General features: G+C 39.8%; 1 protein-coding gene across 1 annotated transcript in view; it reads left to right on the forward strand.

The window, feature by feature from the left end:
- The window catches only part of LOC124271321, an 83,301-nt gene that overhangs the window by 20,599 nt on the left and 43,243 nt on the right, over window positions 1–19,459 (forward strand). The window contains 2 exon segments of the mRNA XM_046706417.1: window positions 932–1,054; window positions 1,807–1,963. Of these exon segments, the coding sequence (XP_046562373.1) occupies window positions 932–1,054; window positions 1,807–1,963 (280 nt within the window).

Raw genomic sequence — 19,459 nt, forward strand, 5'->3', positions numbered from 1 at the left:
CATGTCATTTTCTATAAAAGATGGTAGTGGCATAATAGATGGTAGTGTCATTATAATAGATGTAGTGGCATAATAGATAGTTGTGGTATAATAATAGATGGTAGTGGCATAATAATAGATGGTAGTGGTATAATAATAGATGGTAGTGGCAGAATAATAGATGGTAGTGGCAGAATAATAGATGATAGTGTCATAATAGATGGTAGTGGTATAATTATAGATGATAGTGGCAGAGTAGATGGTAGTGGTATAATAATAGATAGTAGAGGCATAATAATAGATGATAGTGGCATAATAGATGGTAGTGGTATAGTAATAGATGGTAATGGCATAATAATAGATGGTAGTGGCATAATAGATTATAGTGGCATAATAATAGATGGTAGTGGCATAATAGATGATAGTGGCATAATAATAGATGGTAGTGGCATAATAGATGATAGTGGCATAATAATAGATGGTAGTGGCATAATAGATGGTAGTGGCATAATAGACGGTAGTGGCATAATAGATGGTAGTGGCATACTAGATGGTAGTGGCATAATAGATGGTAGTGGCATAATAATAGATGGTAGTGGCATAATAGATTATTGTGACATAATAATAGATGGTAGTGGCATAATAATAGATGGTAATGGCATAATAATAGACGGTAGTGGCATAATAATAGATGATAGTGGCATAATAGATGATAGTGGCATAATAGATGGTAGTGGCATAATAGATGGTAGTGGCAATATGTAAATCTGAACAAATGTTTGACTAAGGCTGGTTTTCTTTGGATATAGAGTATAGACATGTCGTATAACTGTATTCTCTGGTCACACACTCAGTTTTTGTCTAGAATTCTAGAATTCAACGTTTTTGCTATATTTTGGCAGGGCTGGGTTTATCATCAACTATGACAGTATGGACAACATGCATGTTTCAGGTATAGTGAAGAAGTTACCAAACCACACAGATGAGTTTGCATCCACTGACGCCATCTGCTCGTTTGAGGACCTCCTCATCGCTTCCAGCTACGACCTCGACAATGGCCTCGGCTACATCAATAGTAAGTCACATGGAGAAACAGCTGTCTCGTTAAACAAGATGGCTGTATTGCTTTACTTGAAGTGTAAGGTCCACTGTGACATATGACCCTCTATAATCGTTGCTGGTAGGTACAAGCAAGTTAGTATACCTTGAAGTACATGCTCATTATGTCAATCACTGGTTTGTTTTGTCTAGATTCCATTATGGTCAGGCTGCCATCAGCATTAATTTGCAGAGTGTGGCTTTGGACATCAATCACTGGTTTGTCTCATCTAGACTCCCATTATGTACAGGCTGCCATCAGCATTAATTTGCAGAGTGTGGCTTTGGACATCAACACTGGTTTGTCTCGACTAGACTCCATTATGTACAGGCTGCCATCAGGATTAATTTGCAGAGTGTGGCTTTGGACATCAATCACTAGTTTGTCTCGTCTAGACACCATTATGTTCAGGCTGCTATCAGCATTAATTTGCAGAGTGTGGCTTTGGACATCAATCACTAGTTTGTCTCGTCTAGACTCCATTATGTACAGGCTGCCATCAGCATTAATTTGCAGAGTGTGGCTTTGGTCAGCAAACAAACAAACAAACAAACATTGAAGGACATGCTCATAACATCAATTTTTGGCTTGTCTTGTCTAGATTCCATTATGTTACGGCTGCCATCAGCATTAGAGTCCAGAGTGTGTCTTTGGCAGCTAAAAACCAGACATACAAACAAGTTGATGAGGAATGAGTGGATCCTGGATTGCATTTTGTGTTGTTCCAGTTCGTTCACTACCGCACGGAGACTACCTGGCTACTCTTGATGACGAGGACACGGAGAGAATCGTCTGCCTGGGATGTGGGAGAACAAAGTCTGGCAACTTGGTGCTGGTGACGGGTGGTATGCAGCTGAAAGTGTGGGAGATAGACGCTGTACACAGGTGAGCACATAGTTTCGACAAGTTCTGGAAGTTGTTGTTACATTGTTGGAATCTTATTGTGCAGTTATGATTTTTGTTAACCATTTTTATACCCCGGCATGTAATGCGGGGAGATATTGTCGACAGCTCGTCCGTCTGTCCGTCCGTCCGTAATCATTTTGTTTCCGGAGCATAACTCAAAAACTGTTCAATATTTTTCAGCAAAAATTTGCAGATATATCAAACAGAACCTAAAGTGGTGCCTTTTGCTATTTACAGATTTTTGTCATTTTTATTTTTCCCGGTTTCCATGGAAACGATTTGGACTTAGTCTCAAAAGGGAGGGGTGGGCTTCGTTTCCGGAGCACAACTAAAACACTTCTTAATATCTTTCAGCAAAACTTAGCAGATATGTGAGGCAGATCTTGAAGTGGTGCCTTTTGCTATTTACAGATTTTTGGCCTTTTTATTTTACCCGGTTTCCATGGAAACGATTTGGACTTAGTCTAAAAAGACGTCAAGCTGTAACTGTCAAATATGTGGGGGCCGGGGGGAATATGTCATCTTCTGATGACTCTTGTTTGTTGCAGTCTTTGTTTCACATATTTATCCCCATGTTGGGATTGCCGGACACCAGAGGTCCTTCTAGCCATTGCTTGTCAGGATTCGGAGTTAGAAGGCCTCAGCATCCTGTAATGGCAACATTTGATGAGTGTCAGGCTCACTGACTTTTTTCTTTGCTATGATGTTGATCAATAGAGTTCTTGCCTTTATGTTATTGATCAACAGAGTTCTTGCCTTTATGTGTTGATCAATAGAGTTCTTGCCTTTATGTGTTGATCAATAGAGTTCTTGCCTTTATGTGTTGATCAATAGAGTTCTTGCCTTTATGTGTTGATCAATGTTTTCATAATCAGTCTCTTGGTTCTGTGACCCAGATTCGATAATTCATGCCAGCTGCCATTTTGTTGAGTTAGATGTCCAACATAAAAATTTCTTCAACAACCCATGCTTGTCGTAAGAGGGGACTAACGGGACCGGGTGGTCAGGTTCGCTGACTTGGTTGACACATGTCATCGTTTCCTAATTGCAAAGATCAATGCTCATGATGTTGATCACTGGATTGTTTGGTCCAGACTCGATTATTTACAGACCGCCGCCATATAACTGGAATATTGCTGCGTGTGGCGTTAAACAACAAACAAACAAAGTAACAAACACACATACAGTCACAAAAATCGCCAGGCTCATTGTGGATGCTCGGATAGTATGCTTGGTATGTTACTGCCAACTAGTGAGACCATGCTTCTGCCGCCCTTGACTGCAGCTATGACTGTGAGATGTATTATAACTGTCCTGATACATATAGCTTTGACACAGTGGTTTTCAGTGCAGAGTTGCTTCCCTTTGCACAACAGAATTCCACACAAGTCAGTCTGTCTGCTTTCGGTATTTTAACGATTTTTCACTCATTTGTTTTCACTAATAGGATCATAAACCACCAAATTGTGCATACCATACAATATTGTCATATTTATTTTTTGATTTAGCCCAGGCCAGATAATTTGTCATGAACACAGGACACACATTGTGTTGGTTTTGACAGCTATTCAATCATCTCCTGTAACTCCCTCCCCCCATGACACACACACACAACCCCTGTCAGGAACACAATCCCTGTCATGGTAATAATGAAAAACAAAATCTTTAATTTGGGATGCAAATAGTATATATCAACTTTCATCATAAAGGATTAGGGGTGGGTATTGCAGAGAATTTTCATATTGCAATATATTGCGATACGAAAGCATGTATTGCGATATGTATTGCAATATATTGCAAGAAGTTATTTTTTAACAAAAAACTACTTATAGTCGAGTTAATGCTTGATTTATAAAGCAAAAACACAACAAAATCACAATGCTTGATTAGGCTTTACTAAAAACTTTAATCATAACAAAATAAAATTGTAAATAATGTTTGGCACAAATGATACAAGGAAAGGAACAAAAGTTTTTCCGATTGCATGATCGCATAATACGTATCGTTTTCATGTCCGAACCGGTAAATACCGGTAAACCGGTTATATTGCGCAGCCCTATAAAGGATGTCTTCAGGCAAATTGAATTGTGAAAAAGGTGTCAAAAGTAGGGTTAACAGATTACAGTGTCACATAATGTCTCCCCCTTATGGTTACCATTGCGATACATACATGGTTGAGTGACAGCTGATTACTACCTTGCCTGTTTCTAGATGTCTCCCGGTTGGGGGGGGGGGAGTACAATAGTGGTTAAATCTTTTGCTCGTCATGCCCCACATGGTTACTATGTACGAAGCCCATTTCTGGTGTCCCCCGCCATGATATTGCTGAAATAATGCTAAAAGCGGCATAGAACACTCTCTCACTCAACCAATCAACCACTCACTCAACCACTCGTTTCAACCACCCACTCACTCAAACCACTCATTTAACTCACACACTCACTCTCACACACACACACTCACACACACACACACACACACACACACACACACACACACACACACACACACTCACTCACTCACTCACTCACTCACTCACTCACTCTAGCTTGGCCATTGCTTTGGTACTGCCAATGTGTAGTTGTATCAACAAGAAATCAGAGATGTGGACTGATAGCAGGACTTGTTGTTGAATACAGCAAATATCCCACCCCATTAAACCAATGGGATATAGGACAACCAGTGTTTATCTTCAACCTATAAATACCATACACCCTGAGTGTCAGAATGCTTGTCCCAAGTATGTCAAACCTGACTCTGGCTACGTGCGTTCCCTCGTTGACACACTGTGATTCATTGACTTGTTTAGTTATTGCATCCCGATGTCGTGTATGGTGCTGCCATGAATCTGCATATCACTGAATAATGCCTATGAATATTGGGTAACAAATGCAATGACAGTCAGCAGTGAATGAACAAACTAGTGCCTGACTGGTGCTTGACTGGTGCTTGACCTTTGTCCAATATCCAGTACATTTTTATAGCATGTGAGGTATGGCTAAATGGGATTAAATGTCATTGGCACCAAGCTGATCAGTCCTTGTTTTGTCCTCTTAATGCCCAGTGCCATGTTGCGTAATAAAAAGTATGTATTTTTATCATGTTATGGTTAACATAGCCTGGGTTGAGAACCATTCTCCTTCGCTCCTCAGGTAGATGTTATATTCACTAAGACCGATAACTTTGTTAAAAGACTGTTGAATACAAAAATATTCACTGGGTTGTGATTTAGTGATACAAGTGTTTTAAAAGTTCATGGAACGTGGGCCCATTTCCAGTTCCCCTCTGCATGACGTTGCGAGTATATTGCTACTTTGGCGTAGAACTCACTCACTCACTCACTCAGCCACCTGCTAGCTCGCTCACTCACTCGCTATCACTCACTCACCCACGCCCTCTCTCACTAATCACTCACTCACTCACTCGTTTACCTACGCACCTGCTAGCTCAATCGCTCACTCACACCTTATAACTCACTCACTCATTCACTCGCTATCACTCGCTCAACTCGACCGCCTCTGTGGTGTAGTGGTTAGAGCGTCCGCCCGGAGAGCGGAAGGTTGCGGGTTCGATCCCCGACCGCGTCATACCAAAAAACGTTAAAAAATGGTACTTGTTGGTCCCTACCTGGCGTTCGGCATTAATGGGTACAACAAGGACTGGTTGGCCTGGAGTCAGTATAATGTGTCTGAGTGGGGTATTCATGCTTCACTGCGGCATGGTATCTCAGTGGGCTAGCACTTTAAAACCAGCTTAAGTCTGGGCTAGTACAAGCAGCCGCACATACACATACACACGCATGCACGTCGTCATATGAGCGAAATATTCTCAAGCACAACGTAAAACCCAATTCCACCTCACCTCACTCGCTCAACTCACTCATTCACCTACCCACTCACTCTCTCACTGATCACTCACTCACTCATTCACTCACTCATTCACTCACTCACTCACTCACTCACTCACTCACTCACTCACTCACTCACTCACTCACTCACTCACTCCTTACTCACTCAGTGAACCCAACAAGTGTACTCTACATGTAGCCAAGCTGTTTTTCTTCTGATGTAACTGACCATAGGATGACAGTGCAGATTTCTGATCTGTGTACATAGACCAGCTTATAGTCCCCAAAATAGATTCTGTATTCAGTTAAGTGAAATATTTCTGGGGTGGGGCCCTCTAGTTGAAAAGGAATGAAAAAACGCTGATGGAGAAATTGTTCAGAATGGAATGGAGGTTATTGCTTTTCATGCACTGCAAGTTCCAATGTACTTCATTAAAACAGCCAAGGAGCCAAGTGTACTTTACCCTGTCATAAAGTACACACGTTAATGGACCGATGTCATGATGCTAATTAAATTACCACCATGTTTCCATGGTTATACTGTTCTATCATTGCTGTCAATCACGATGACACATCAAAACCATTTGTTGAAATAGTTTCTTTACACTTGTCAATTTTTTGTATAATGACTGAATATAACGTCTTGTTGCCATTTAGAAAGTGGTCAAATGTAACACGTTTTATTTGGGGTTACACTTTCTCAGTTTACTACAGGTTCTAGTACTTTTGATGTATTGAGGCCCATCTGGGATTCGAACCCACACCCTCAGAGTCAGGTGCCTAATCGCCAGCAGACAAAGTCAGCCATCTAACCCACTCAGCCAGCGCATCTGAGTCTGACCATGGTAGTCAAGACCATGGATAGGTGCATATTGGCATGCATCCTACGGACGAAAGCTATGAATACAAAATGCCATTTATAGTTTGTTTGCATTGAAAACATACTGATAAATTTCACTTTAAACAAAGAAGTAAATCAACTAAAGTCAAATTAAGATTGCAAATCCTCATAATTTTATCTTGCCAATTGAACATTTAAATCTCAGAGTATTTTTCAATTTAGGATAAAAGTTGTTTAACAAACGATCATGGATTCAAATCGCGATTATTGGTTTGTATTACAAGGGTGTATGAACATTAAATGAAACACCGAGAACAAGTAGGGTTGGTCTAAGTTAACTCTCATCACGTACCGAGCTTACCCCCTTGTAATACAAACCATTAATTACTTTTTTGTTTAAAGTAGAATTTATCGGTACGTTTTCACTGCAAACAGACTATAGAAAGTGGTAAAATGTAACACACAGTATTTGGGATTACACGTTCTCATTAAAGTACAGATTCTAGTGCTTATTGTACAATAACTGAATAAAGCATTTTTGAGCTTTAACTGTAGTAGATCACGGCAAAACTGGGCCCTGTTTCACAAAGCTCTCGTAGCGCTACGACTATCGTAAGTCAATGTTACTTTATGGAAGGTATGATTGCTATGAGAAAAGTTACGAGATCTTAGGCTTACAAGAGCTTTGTGAAACGGGTCCCTGGACTTTATTACACTGCAGAAAGAGTGAGAAATGTGAGTTTTGGTTTTATGCCGCTTTTAGCAATATTCCAGCAATATCACAGCGGGGGACACCAGAAATAGGCTTCACACATTGTACCCATGTGGGGAATCAAATATAGGTCTTCGGTGTGATGAGTGGACGCTGTAACCACCAGCCTACCCCACCGTCCCCTGCAGAAAGAGATAGAGCAAGTTCTATTTTGTAACTTTACAGTACCCCATGTTGTCAGTTTGGGGTCCAGTGTAAACAGACCTTACCTGTGCACATGGCGGGGGCATGGTCGGTTAGTGGGCTAAATAATACACGTGTCAAGTATGTGAAACAGTGTGTACACAATCCGTGGCCTATTTATGCAGTTCCTACCTTGGGAGCATCATCATGATTAGGCAAAACACAATTTTTGCAAGTCATTGTGTTTCTTGCCATAAGAACAGTTGTTTATCGGAATCCCCTATTTTTAGCGAAACTGGGACTGTGAGGCCGGTCATTTGTCTGTAAACATTATCTCTACTGAAACTTCAAGAAGATTTCAAGCACCCAATCTGAGATTTTTTCATGCCATTGACGTAAAAGCAATTGTTTTCATTTCAAATGGAGAAATGGATAATTGTGAAAACTTTAGACACCTCTTCTGAGGAACTGGATAGTCTTTGATTCTGAAATACTGATATATACAGTAATGCAATGGGTTTAAGAGTTTTAGATGCCAATATATATGATGAAAGAAGGAATAAATTCCTCATTATTGTGAAATCAGAAGACAATCAAGCTTAGAAAGATTACTTAAACCACAAGACCACAGAGAAGAATTTTTTAAAGATGTGTCGGACATGAAAAGACTGATTGCTCATAGAATGGAACAAATTGCTTACTCTTTTACATTAAAAAAAATGTTAATCAATTGTAGAAACATTTGAGGCATTCTGTTCTCAAAAGTGGGATACTGGTTTGCCTCGTCATCTGAAATATACTGGAATGTAATATAGGAATACAAAATCAGTAGGTTTTAGGAAGATGCACATGTGAGGATGTGCTGTAAATGAGGGGCGTTGTCTAAGTGATGCTGAAGATAAAGTAGGTTAAGTTTACGGGCAATGTTGACCATGAAAATGTCTGTTGAACTTGTTGAATGAAAAGAATTGCCAGAGAGTTATCTCCCTTTGACCATGTGTGTTCTGGTTTCCATGTGATGAATTTCTAAGAAAATGTAATAAACGTACGCGTCTTCATCTGATGTATTTATCCTTGTTATACTAGTGAATACTGACACAGGGTTTCAAGAATTGATCACTCTTGCATATTGAAATGTGATGAATTAAATTATTAATTTTAAATGCATAAAGTTTATTTTTCTTAATTCAAAAGTGTGCTGTACGTGTATTTCTTAAAACTTTCTCCTTGTTTTACCAGAATTATTGTCAACATTATGAAAATTTCTAATTGTTGTAAATTATTTCCAGTTCACCCGTTTTATATTTTATGTTTGTTGATTTAATTGATCAAGAACTTAACACAATATCTCTAGTTTGAAGAGTTACCTCCCTTTGGCCACAGACAGACATGCTTTCATGTCTGTGGAGGGCATTTGGATTTTACAAAATACTGGACAGTACACTTGGAGTGAATTTGATTATGATTATGATTAAAAGGACTGCTTTATATTATATGAAACTAAATTGTTTGGGATATTTTTTCATAGAAAATATGTTTTGTTCCATTCTCTAAATAAAGATGATATGAGGTGAGCTGAGGTGAAATTGGGTTTTACGTCGTACTTGAGAATATTTTAGCCATATTCCACGCAATATGCATGCTGCTTGTACTACCAGACTGAATGGTTTTATAGTGCTAGCCCACTGAGATACCATGCGCGAGTGAAGCATGAATACCCCACTCAGACACATTATACTGACTCCGAGCCGACCAGTCCTTGTTGTACCCATTAATGCCGAGCGCCAGGCAGGGACCAACAAGTACCATATTTTAACGTCTTTTGGTATGGCGCTGGTCGGGATCGAACTAACCACCTCCTACAGACTAACCCCACCACAGAACCCAGGGTCAAAGATGATATGAAGGCTTAAGACATGAAGTTAGGGTTTTCCAGGCTACATGGTTTAATTGTTTGCATATTTTGGGGAATGAATGCAATAACACGTGACCAGTTGAACTGAACAGGAGTTACAATAAACACTACAAAAGTTTAATTATAAGCTGATAGATAACAGACACAGACCAGGCATGCATAAGTAATGAAATGTCCCAATCAGTGATCACAGAAGGAGGGCACTGACACGAGGAGATCTGCAGATAGCAGGTCTTTCTGTTTGAATTATCATGAAAACTTGATGATGGGAATGCTCCCTCACACACTCTGACTTGAACAGTAACTGTGTCAGACATGATGGCTGCGCTGTACTGTAGTGGGGAATGCTTTAGCTTGTCATGCCAAAGGGCTAGGTTTGATTCCACTCATACGTACATGTTTTGAACCAATTTCTGGTGTCACTCACCATGGTTTTTCTGGAATATTGCTGAAATTGTAGTAAAACCATCCACTCACTCACTCGCTCGCTCGCTCACTCACTCACTCACTCACTCACTCACTCACTCACTCACTCTTGACATGAGCAATCAAGAAGAACGTATCAATCCAAACTCAGGTGTATTTTTTTTGTTTATAAGTTCTTTAAATGAATTTATTTTTGTTAGATCAACAAATCCATTCCTAAACCTTTTCCTTTTATAAAAATTCATAATCTAGTAAAATAATAAGAGGTCAGATTGACAATTTTCCTTAAATAGTGACAAAATCCAAAGACCCATACCGAGTTCAAAATTAGGCATGAACATCAGGGCTTAACCAAAATTTCAAAGGTTAGAGATTGAGGTGGTTCCCAGATTCAAGTGGTATAAGGACAAAACCATAGGGTTCCAAAGTCCTCTTTATTTTCAGTGAGAGAGGTTTTAGTTTTCCGCCCCTTTTAGCAATATCACAGCAAACACAAGAAAAAGGCTTCACACATCGTACCCATGTTGGGAATCGAACCCAGGTCTTAAGGTGACGAGCGACCTCTTTTACCCCAATCGCCCTATATTTTCCAATTCCCTGGTGTCCACTCCTCAAAGCAATCTAAGAGCAAAGGTGATCCAAGCTACCATACATTAACATAGCCTTTGAAAGTGGTTGGGCTAAGATTGCCCTCCAGAATTTGGCCCCGGTTCCATTCCACACCTTAGCACTAAAGTGATCGTTACTTACTTCTTAAGGGAGGCACAAGTGAAGATCCGCTTTAGAATTGATCTTCAGTAACCCATGCTTGTCTTAAGAGGCGACTAACGGGATCGGGTGGTCAGGCTCGCTGACTTGGTTGACACGTGTCATCGGTTCCCAATTACATAGATCGATGCTCATGCTCTTGATCACTGGATTGTCTGGTCCAGACTTGATTATTTACAGACCGCTGCCATGTAGGTGGAATATTGCTGAGTGTGGCGTCAAACTAAACTCACTCACTCACTAGAGGGAGTCTTATAGACAGACTTAGAGCTAAGATTTGCCTTGTTGGATGGGTAATATAGGCGAGATAGTTTGTGTACGACAACTTCTTTTTTATGTTATAATGCAACATTTCATTCCTGAAATTTGTCCCTGTGTTCACCACAAGTGTTAATGTGACGCGAAGCATGAGTCAGTCATAAGTGACTTCCACACTCCGGTCCCTCCCCCTCCCCTTCCAACCTGCAAACTTTATCACATGTCTGGGGACCGTTGTGTATAGTGATGTCGACATCCCATGAACCCAGTGTGCAGCGTGTAAAAGTAGGTGTGTATGTACTCACCTAGATACATTAACCTGTGTGATGAGTACTAGCCCCTGTTGTGTTGCCAGTCATGCGTGTTGTTATGGTGTCATGTTACGTTTGTGTGTACTTAAAATGTACACTGACCCTCTTCGTATTTCTTCTAGGGTTATATTCCCACAACAGGGAAATATTCCCCCTGTGATGTATATATTCCATGAGTGAGTGAGTTCAGTTTTATGCCGCTTTCAGCAATATTCCAGCAATATCACGGTGGGGAAATAGGCTTCACACATTGTACCTGTGTGGGGAATCGAACCCAGGTCTTTGGTGTGATGAGCGAATGCTTTAACCACTAGGCTACCCCACCGCCCTTAGTGCAAATGAAGGAGGAAGTTAAACAGCATGTTTTGTAGATGAGCCTGCCTCCATCAGCTAGTGATTCTATCCCTGCCACGCCACGCCACGCCATGCCACACACCACACTCATGTGTGGATGCTCACCCTGTGCAATAACTGTGAACGTGACTGACCTCACTTATTTTATCTGATATTTAACGTGTTTGTTGGGCCTTTTTACTATTTCTTAGTTTTTCAGTTTCTTTACCATCAAATGCTAAAAGTTTGTAAACGTTTTTAAGATTTTGGATTTCAAGGTTCTGCAGGTTCTGAAGATACTACATCCTCGATAATCTCCAAGGTATACGTTCCGATAAATCTCCACTATACCCTTGATGCATCTATGGCTCGAGCCGATGATTTTATTACCTCCCTTGGTTGGCTTTTTATCCAGTCAGGTGCCTACACTGGGAAGATGAGCGTACCCATCACAACTCACTTTCGCTTTTTAAATTATCTGACCGATTAAACTTGGCAACACAATAATATATTGTTGCAGAGGTACTCTGAAAGAGGTAGAAGGAGTTCTTGCGTATATTTTTTTTAAGATTCCAGACCTGTGAATTTGTCTGTATGTTTTCCCCCCAAATCTGAGTCGCACTGCGAACAAACTTTAGCGTCTGCGACCGCTATCTTTGTTGACACTGGCAAGCTCGGTTGTAACGGCGGCTTATCTGATTGGCTACTGTGAGAGTGCGGAGCCAGCAAAGGGAGATAATAAAATCATCGGCTCGAGCCGTTGATGCATCCAGGGTATAGTGGAGATTATCGGAACGTATACCCTGGAGATTATCGAGGATGAAGATACTGGGGTCAAATGACCCTTTTGGTTTCTATCTCAGAGGTGAGGTGAGGTGAAACTGGGTTTAACATCATGCTTGAGAATATTTCGCTCATATGATGGCGTACATGCGTGTGTATGTGTATGTGCGGCTGCTTGTACTAGCCCAGACTGAAGCTGGCTTTATAGTGCTAGCCCACTGAGAAACCATGCCGCAGTGAAACATGAATACCCCACTCAGACACAGTATACTGACTCCGAGCCGACCAGTCCTTGTTGTACCCATTAATGCCGAGTGCCAGGCAGGGACCAACAAGTACCATATTTTCCGTCTTTTAGTATGACGGCTCTCGGCGGAGGCTCTAACCACTACACCACAGAGGCGGTGATTCTATCTCAGAATAGGCTCAGAGTGCAACATCTTTGTCTTTTCACTTTTGTATTCCAGGGTATAGAATTGAACAGTATAGACCCACAGTAAAACATCTTTGACTTTCTAATTAAAACCCAGTAAGCTTTGCCTGCATTGTATCTAGAACAAGGCTCTCAATCTGATTGTATTTTTCCTAATTTCCTGGAACTCAAGGTCACCAGAGATCACAAACTTTGATAATGACATCATCTATTTCTGTTCATCTGATTTAAGTTAAGTTTAGATCAATATTGGTAAATTATTGATCATTTACATATGTTTTTGTACTCTTATCATCTTTGACGCAAATAAGAAAAGTCAAGGTCAGAGACTTTTCAAGATGATACCCAGACACAAGAAGAGGCATACAAAAATAAAAACAAAATCAGGAGTGAACTGGCATTCAAACCCAGCACCATGGGTTTCTGAGATGCTCAAGGGGCGCAACTCTGCACAGCAGTTAGTAGCATTGCCACTTATTACTGAAAATAAATGTACAAAGCAGATGAACTCACCAAGTCATTATCATATCCCAGTTACATGGATATAATAATATAATAATAATAATAATGCTAATTTTTGAGCCTAGAATCCAACGCGATGCTGATCTCTGGCGTTACATTATTACCCTGACGGAATTGTACTTTCAAAGCTGCTACAAAGCACTAAGCGTGACCGTATAGGTCCGTACATCTGCATTTCAGGTACCCATTTTAGACAGCTGGGTGGACTGAGTGTAATGTGGACGAAGTGTCTTGCCCAGGGACACAACACAGTATGAGACCCAGGTCACAAATTTTGGTGTCGCCACCGGGATTCAAACCGGGCCTTTGGCGTGAGAGGCCAGCATGCTAACCACTACACCACTGTGCTCATATATGCTCATAGTATCAATCACTGGATTGACGAGACTCCGTTATTTGGAGACCACTATTATCTGGCTGATGTATTGCCATATGCATTCAAAGCAGTTGAATTCACCAATAATTATCATATCCCAATTACGTGGATATGTGTTCATGGTATTAATCATTGCATTGACGAGACTCAGTTATTTACTGACCACTATCATGTGGCGGTATTTTGCTGTATCTGTTCAAAGCAGATGAACTCACCAAGTCATTATCATTTCTCATTTGCATGGATATATGCTCATAGTATCAATCACTGGATTGATACTATCATAGGATACAATCAGGATACTTACAGACCACAATCGTGTGGCTGGTATATTGCGTCACGTAGCTAAGCAACAAACCAACAACTCCAGGTGTAGACTGGAAAGTGTCTGTCCTGACATGCTCTGGCAAAATAAGAGCCGTCATTGAAGTAATCCTCTCAAGCGAAGAAGGCATTTCTCAGAATTACAAAACGCAAGGAAGCGACATTCAAGTGCATATATGTCAGGTGTTATTTCAGTTGATTTGTTTATAAGGCAAAACATTTAAAGGTTGCCCTGGACATTTAGGGATTTGGTAACACTTTGGATTTTTTAATTAAGTTTTGAAGATTTTTTTCATAACCTTTTAAGATGATTGACCTATTTAATGAGACTTATTGGTATTGAATTTTAAATAATAAGTTGAGTTCTGGAAATGCAAGTATTTTTGTATGTATTGATTCCGTGAAGTTATGTCAATAATGTTCATTTTTGAAGAATATCTTGTTCTTATGTGTTATTGTAAGCTTCATTGTAAATCTCACTCACTCACTCACTCACTCTCACCCATCCATCCACTGACTCACTCACTCACCCAAACTCACTCACTCTCTCACTCTTTAAAACTCTAAACAGACCTACAATCAGAAACACATCAAGCTGTTGTCGTTATGTATTCAAATCTTTGTCCTGTCGCCTTCAAGAATGTAGGAGAGTAACGTACACCTGTTTTGTGGCAAAGAGCCAGCTACAGCCACAGGTCAATTCTAGGATACAGTGATGGTCAAGGTCAGCTGTCTTATAGTGTACAGTAAACACTTGGGTGAATGGCTTTCTGCATCAAGGTTAATCAGCTTCAGAAATCAGTGTTCTCTGAAGGTACTGCTAACATTTAACATTGGGGGTATAACAAGGCCCCCTTGTACCTATGAAGATCAGGGTTAAAATTGGTTTTCAGTAACCCATGCTTGTCTCCACCCATGAAGATCCGGGTTGGAATTGGTTTTCAGCAACCCATGCTTGTCTCCACCCATGAAGATCTGGGATAGAGTTGGTCTTGGTTGACTTGGTTGACACATGTCATCTTGCGCAGATCAATGTTCATGCGACTGATCACAGGATTGTCTGGTCCAGATTTGTTTATTTCAAGGCTGCCGATGAGTGCGACATTAATAAAAAACAACCAAACAAACAACAAGGACCCCTTGGCTTTCAGACTTAATTTTGAAAACGCGGCAACTTATTCCTCTAGGCATTTATACTGACTGACTGAGTTTGGTGTTATGCCGCTTTTAGCAATATTCCAGCAACATCACGATGGTCTAGGCATTTATAACCAAATGCGTATGTAATTTGAGCCCACATTACAATTCCGGAAGTATAGGAGCAAACAATTGTTCAAGTCAACATGCTCTGTTTGAGTAAAAATTTGCTCTCTCAGGATATGCTAGAAGCTAATATTTTGTCTCTGTAATGAAAACATTTTGTTGTGTCAATTTTCTTGACTTCTTTGTCAAGTTGGACTTAAACCACATCAACATTTGCATTGGATTTTGAAGATGTATTTCTCAGGGTCTGTGTGAGTGCATGAATGGGTTCTTCTCATTCATTATTCAATAATCGAGCCGCAAGCAGTCTTAAAACTAAAACAGTTCCCAACAGTAACCAAACCAGTGTTGAGCAGAGAAGAATATTTGTTGGGATTCAGGCTAGTTAATACTGAGTTTAATAATGCTCTTTTTATTCATTTGTCATATGAGGACATTAAACCAATTCCCAATACTAACCAAACCAGTGTTGAGCAGAGAAGAATATTTTGTCATTTGTTTGGATTCAGGCTAGTTAATACTGAGTTTAATAATGCTCTTTTTATTCATTTGTCATATGAGGACATTAAACCAATTCCCAATACTAACCAAACCAGTGTTGAGCAGAGAAGAATATTTGTTTGGATTCAGACAAGTTAATACTGAATTTGATAATTCTCACTGTATTATTTGTCACATGGAGACCTACGTCAGAGCTCCATATGAGCTGAATATTTGCATAACATACACAAACTAAGTCACTATTTCCAAATTACGTTTGACTTGCTTCTGAAAGAGATATGCATGAAGGATATCAATAACGCGATAGTACTACAACAGCATAACAACAGAATGCATAATTACATAAAGAGGCCCTTTCAGTCCGTGTATGCCGTTTCATAAGTCTTTACAAATCTTTTCTTACTGACGTCTTTACAAATCTTTTCTTACTGACGGAATGCAGGTGGCACGCGAACACTTCGGCTGTGAATACTGCCAAGATGTATAACAGGGTAACTTAGACTATTACTGTTAAGACGTTATGCAACATGTGGCACAATGGGACAGCTCATGATAGACTGATTGTTGTTTAATGCTACACTCAGCAATATTCCAGCTATATGGCAGCGGTCTGTAAATAGTCAAGTCTGGACCAGACAATCCAGTGATCAATAGCACGAGCATTGATCTATGCAGTTGGGATACAATGACATGTGTCAACCAAGTCAAGGAGTCTGACCACCCGATCCTGTTTGCCGCCTCTTTCGACAAGCATGGGTTGTTGAAGACCAATTCTAACCCGGATATGATTTGACGTCACCACTGGTGACGACACAACAATACCATTGTGTGCGATATTTGTACATGTCAATACGCAGTGAATAGTCTTGCAATTTCCGGGAATCAAATGCCATTCTATCATGTTTTTCAATCAATCAGATTAAAGAACACGGCGACTTTTGGTTTACAATGTGTGAAGCACATGCTTTTCCAATCCAGTGATAAGGTATGATGGTCCGTTTGGACCAAAATTTAAAAAATTGCTCTTGGATTCAGGTGGTGCTAAATTAATGGTCACGTGAATATGTAGGTTAAGTAATTTGCTGATTGCTATAGAGCCATATCGGATGTCAGTCTCAAATAATTCTCTCCACTCATTTTCTTATATTCAACTTAAGTCATTTCTGTGAGTTAGCAGCTTGTATGCTGACTTATCTAACGGTCTATAACCTATAAAGTGGTAATCGCTGAATTGACGCTACAACGTTAGCAATTACATAACAGTTACTTATCAACATAAGTCTTGGCTTGGTACCATTGATTATCAGATACTGCTGTCATATACTGGACAAAAATAGTTAGGGATATACGTAAATTTTGAGTGAGTGAGTGAGTTCAGTTTTACGCCGCTTTTAACAATATTCCAGCTAATTCACGGCTGGGGACACCAGAAATGGGCTTCACACATTGTACCTATGTGGGAATCGGAACCGGGTCTTGATGTCATATAACGCGCTTTAACCACTAGGCTTTAATCATATACGTAAATTTTGAAATTATGAATAATGATCTATTTATTCATTGACACACTGATAAAATATCAATCATAAAAATACCAATATCCCTAACTTATTTTGTCCAGTATATTTTCCAATGTTAGGAGTTGAAACAGAATATATTAACTCCTGAGTTTAATAACACGTTAGAGTCATATCTCGACAATATCGTCATGATGACAGCGTTGACAATAAGACAGAACGTTACCCATTTATTTTACAAAATGGGGTGCATAACAAAAATCCGCATCTTTCAGGTTAGAATGATACCTTGTGAGTCTGACTTCTGATTTTTAAACATCTAAACATCTTGTTTCGTTTATGATATAACTTGAAATACACACCCGTGTGTGTGTACATATACATTTACATGACCTCCAGACTGCATGCAAATTTGCTTCTCGTGTAAATGTACCCACGTGTGTAGATGCGTTCCCATGACACGTTTACACACATGTGTGATTTTTACATGCGAACAGGGTATTTTAAGTTTGAAGACATCAATCCCAGTTTGAGTGTTAAGGTGTGTAAGTTATCACAAATTCACTAATTCAATTCTGAGACCATATATCGATTGATATGTGGTCTCAGCTTAATTGTTTGACTCTTAAATTCAAAACATCAACCGCCATGGTTTGAGTGCAGAGGTACCTAATTCATTACTAACTGATGAGCTTGATTGTCTGACTCTTTTTAATTTTGACGCCATGGAAGATGCAGAGGGGTAAATAGGTCTTCTAACTGGCCGAGCTTCTAATGAACGACTATGTCGGGGTCTCTGATTACATGTCATCGGTTCCTTTTGCGCAGATCGATGCTCATGCTGTTGATCACTGGATTGTCTGGTCCAGACTCGATTATTTACAGACCGCTGCCATATAGCTGGAATATTGCTGAGTGTGGCGTAAAACTAAACTCACTCACTCACTCACTCGTCCAAAAAGTTCAACCACCATAGTTTGAGTGCTGAGACACCTGACTCATTACTAACTGACAAATTAAATTGTTTTTACCATTTAGTTTAAAGAGATCAAGTACCACAGTTAAAGTGCTGAGGTACCTGGCAGCTACAAACTGGCAAACCTAATTTCCTTACACTTTGGATTGAAAAGATCAGTTGCCATAGTTTGAATGCGGAGGCACCTTACTCGTTACAAACTGACAAAGTCAATTTCCTTACTGTTTAATTTGAAAAGATCAGCCACCATATGTGTGAGTGCTTAGGTACCTAATTCATTACTGACTGACAAATTAAATTGTTTTACTATTTAGTTTGAAAAGATCAATAGGGATTTACATGGAGTCCTGTATTTGAGGGTCCCTGGGACTCATACTCTTAATTTTCAGGGGTTCTGGACAACAAGATGGGGGTCCCAGACACTTAAATATTATTATTAATACTGTTATTGTATTGTGTATCATGATAATCACATTGTTACAGTAATTAAATTGCAAATAATACCATAGCCCAGATAGTAGCAAACTCGGTGATAACATACTGTCACTTGATTGGAAGTTTTACAAAAAGTGAAGTGGACTTTTTCTGAGTCCCTGTGGACGGGCTAATAAATTTGGTTGCGTCCATTGTCAATTTTTATGGGTATAGGACGCAGTAATTCGCGTCCTGTAAATCCCGGGATCAACTACCATTTCAATTGAAAAGATCAACCGATAGTTTTAGTGCTTAGGTACCTAATTCATTACTTTCAGATGACCTCAGTTAAGTGACTACTTTGTTCCAAGAGGTTAAACACCTGGTTTGAGTGCTGAAGTACCTAACTTATTTCTATCTCAACTATTATATTGTCATTTCAATTTACATATTTATATTTGGTCTCAGGTGTTTGACTTTTTGGTTCGAAACGATCAACAGGTAGAGTGCTGTGGTACCTAGCTTGTCACTGTCTTTCAGAGGGAGACATTTAGGTCAAACTGCTATGATATTGATTCAGCTCTATTATTCGTATGTGTGAATGAGTTATGGCTGATACATACTCTACACTGACAAGTAGCCCAAGCTGTGAATAAGTCCCGTGTAGCTGTTAAAAACATGCGACACAATGTACAGTCACCTACCAGCCTTGCCCTCTATGTACTTGTTGAAGAATGTGTTCTGACGTCAGGAGACACTCGGGAAATTTGAC

The sequence above is a fragment of the Haliotis rubra genome, unplaced genomic scaffold (genome assembly GCF_003918875.1).
Source record: "Haliotis rubra isolate DU_JTF1 unplaced genomic scaffold, ASM391887v1 Scf16, whole genome shotgun sequence".
In the NCBI taxonomy this organism is placed as follows: domain Eukaryota; kingdom Metazoa; phylum Mollusca; class Gastropoda; order Lepetellida; family Haliotidae; genus Haliotis; species Haliotis rubra.